We start from the raw sequence: 2,402 nt of genomic DNA, 5'->3' as shown, positions 1-2,402 counted from the left end.
AATCTATATAGCATGGGGGTTATTGAAATGGTCTTAGCAAGACCAACTCTGGATACATCTTGGGAAGCTCCGAAGGATCAGAGAAAGATTCCAAATGGCCTCTATCTATTCTCCAAGATAGATCCTCTTGAGGTTATTGCCTATTACCTCTAGGATTTGGCAGCGCAAGGAGTGGACATCTTAGAGTTCACAATAGATTGGCTACCAGAACATCCACCTAATTTCATGAAGAGGATGCGAGAGGCTTCTAAAAGGAAGTCGAAGAAGAAGACTATGAAGTTGGGAGAAATGTCAGAAACCAGACCGCCTGTGCCTCTGGTCTCCTCTGCTTCAAGTAAGTCAGTTCCCTCTGACACTCTTTTAAACTCTAATTTAAAGCAACTATCTTCCTCTCTACCTCAACCATCTTCTACCTACACAAGCTCTGAACCCACAACATCCACTTCAAATACCTTTGAACCTCATAACTCTAACCCACCATCACCCACCCTTCAACAATTTAATCTCACCACCACAACACTCCCCATCTATGAGGCTTTACTTCTAAATGAACTCATCTCACCTCTATTCTCAACTCCTTCATCTCCACCTTACGATGACATATCCTCTGACTATGACCATCCAAAAACCATTGATCCTTCATCTCCAACACTATCTCAACTCCAAGCCAACATACTATCTGATCAAAACCCATCTGAGCCGGAAACCTCAATGCCTTCCCCATCTGAACATCCAACAGAACCATAATTTGAACCTCAAACAGTTTCACCATCTAAAATTCCCACTGGACCTACGTCTGAATCCACCACGACACAAACCTATGACCCTCCCACTAAAACCAACCCCACCTCACCAGAAACCATCAATCTAACTTATGACCCTGAACCAACCTTTCCCACCCTGGAAGAGTGAGTTGCTTTATTTTTTGAGTCTTCAGCTGTGAAGCTCAGATCATTGTCTGAAAATTCCAAACTAAGTGATGATCCCTCTGAAGTAAGGAATAAATGGAATGGATTTATTAGATGGATGACATCTGAGGTATTCAAGCTGAAAGGTCTCTCTGAATAATTCAGAAATGACTACATTAGAGAAGCTAAAGAGAGCTTAGAGGCTCTTTTGGCCAGAGAAGGTGAAGAGAAAGCTCTCCAGGAAGCTAAAGAAAAGGCAAGACTGGAAGCTGAAGAGAAAGTAAGGAAAGAAGTAGAAGAAAAGGTCGTCGCTGAGGCTGAAGCTGAAACCAAAGCCAAGGCTGACGCTGAAGAAGAAGCACGCATTATTGTGGAAGAATCTGCCAAGGCAAAGGAAGTGGCTCTGACTCAGGGTGACTCATCTAACTCTGATCTTGCTCCACTGGTGCTGAAGACTCTGGAGGAACTCCAGAAAGAACAACAGATTGTAAGAGCCAGATTGGATCAACAGGACTCTGTCAACTCAAGTATTCAGATTCTCCTGACTCAGTTGCTCCAAAGGATGCCACCTCCTCCAAACCCGTAGGCACCTTAGGATTTCTGCTATGTTTTTCTCTTGTCTTCTTCTAAATGTTACTTTTTGCTTTTGTACCTGTTTACTTTATCCAATGAAGTTTTATCTTGCTAATTGATTTTGGTTATGTCTTTTGGGGTCTGACAAAAAAGGGGAGAAATAATTTAACAGCCTTTTGATGAAATAAATATCTAAGCCTCATAATGCACCGCTTACATTCCAAAATATTATGTTGTCTAAGTTCTCGCGGGAAGGATCTGAATAAAATATCTTAGAAACAAGCTAAGCAACATAAGAAGATATGGTAAGAATCTCTAAACCCTCAAGTATCAGATTAAGGGAGAGATTACCTATCTTAGGGGGAGTCACAATACATCTGAAATTGTAACTTCCTTCCCTTTATTGTTATAACGTATCATTATTTCATCAACAGTCTATAGTTTTTGTCATCATCAAAAAGGGGGAGATTGTTATGACAAGATTTTGGTTCTGCAATTTATCCTTAAGTTTTGATGATAACAAATGATGAAACACTTTAGTACCCTGATAAATGTCTAAGTGTGCAGGGCTCTGTAAGACCCCAATTTTTACCCTAAGATCCCTCATGGCATCATAACATTGCATTTGCATCCTGCCTCAAGGATCATAGCATCTTGGCACCTAACCTTTGGGTGGAAACACTTGTGAGTTGGTTTGAGACCACCAAGCATGCTTGAATTGTATATTATTGCTTTCCTTACTTTGTTTACTAACCAAAAGCAAAAAAATATGTCACTAACATCTTTTGTTTTGTAGCTCAAGCAATCATAAGATCCAAGGCTCCTAGGAGACCCTATACTCATTGATGTGGCCAGATGAAGTTGAAAGCAAACATGACAATGGTTCACAAGTATCTCATCCATCATATATGCCTCCCAAGT

At 40.7% G+C, this 2,402-nt stretch overlaps 1 protein-coding gene across 1 annotated transcript; it reads left to right on the top strand.

Annotated features, from left to right (window-relative positions):
* Nucleotides 1-225: 225 nt before the first annotated feature.
* Nucleotides 226-747, top strand: LOC127094098 (uncharacterized). The gene has a single exon (XM_051032966.1). The coding sequence runs from the start codon at nucleotides 226-228 to the stop codon at nucleotides 745-747; it is 522 nt and encodes a 173-aa protein (XP_050888923.1).
* The last annotated feature ends 1,655 nt before the right edge of the window (nucleotides 748-2,402 follow it).

Source organism: Lathyrus oleraceus, chromosome 6 (genome assembly GCF_024323335.1).
Source record: "Lathyrus oleraceus cultivar Zhongwan6 chromosome 6, CAAS_Psat_ZW6_1.0, whole genome shotgun sequence".
Classification (NCBI taxonomy): domain Eukaryota; kingdom Viridiplantae; phylum Streptophyta; class Magnoliopsida; order Fabales; family Fabaceae; genus Lathyrus; species Lathyrus oleraceus.
Note: the sequence above shows the minus strand (reverse complement) of the source record. Positions and strands in the feature narration are given on the sequence as shown.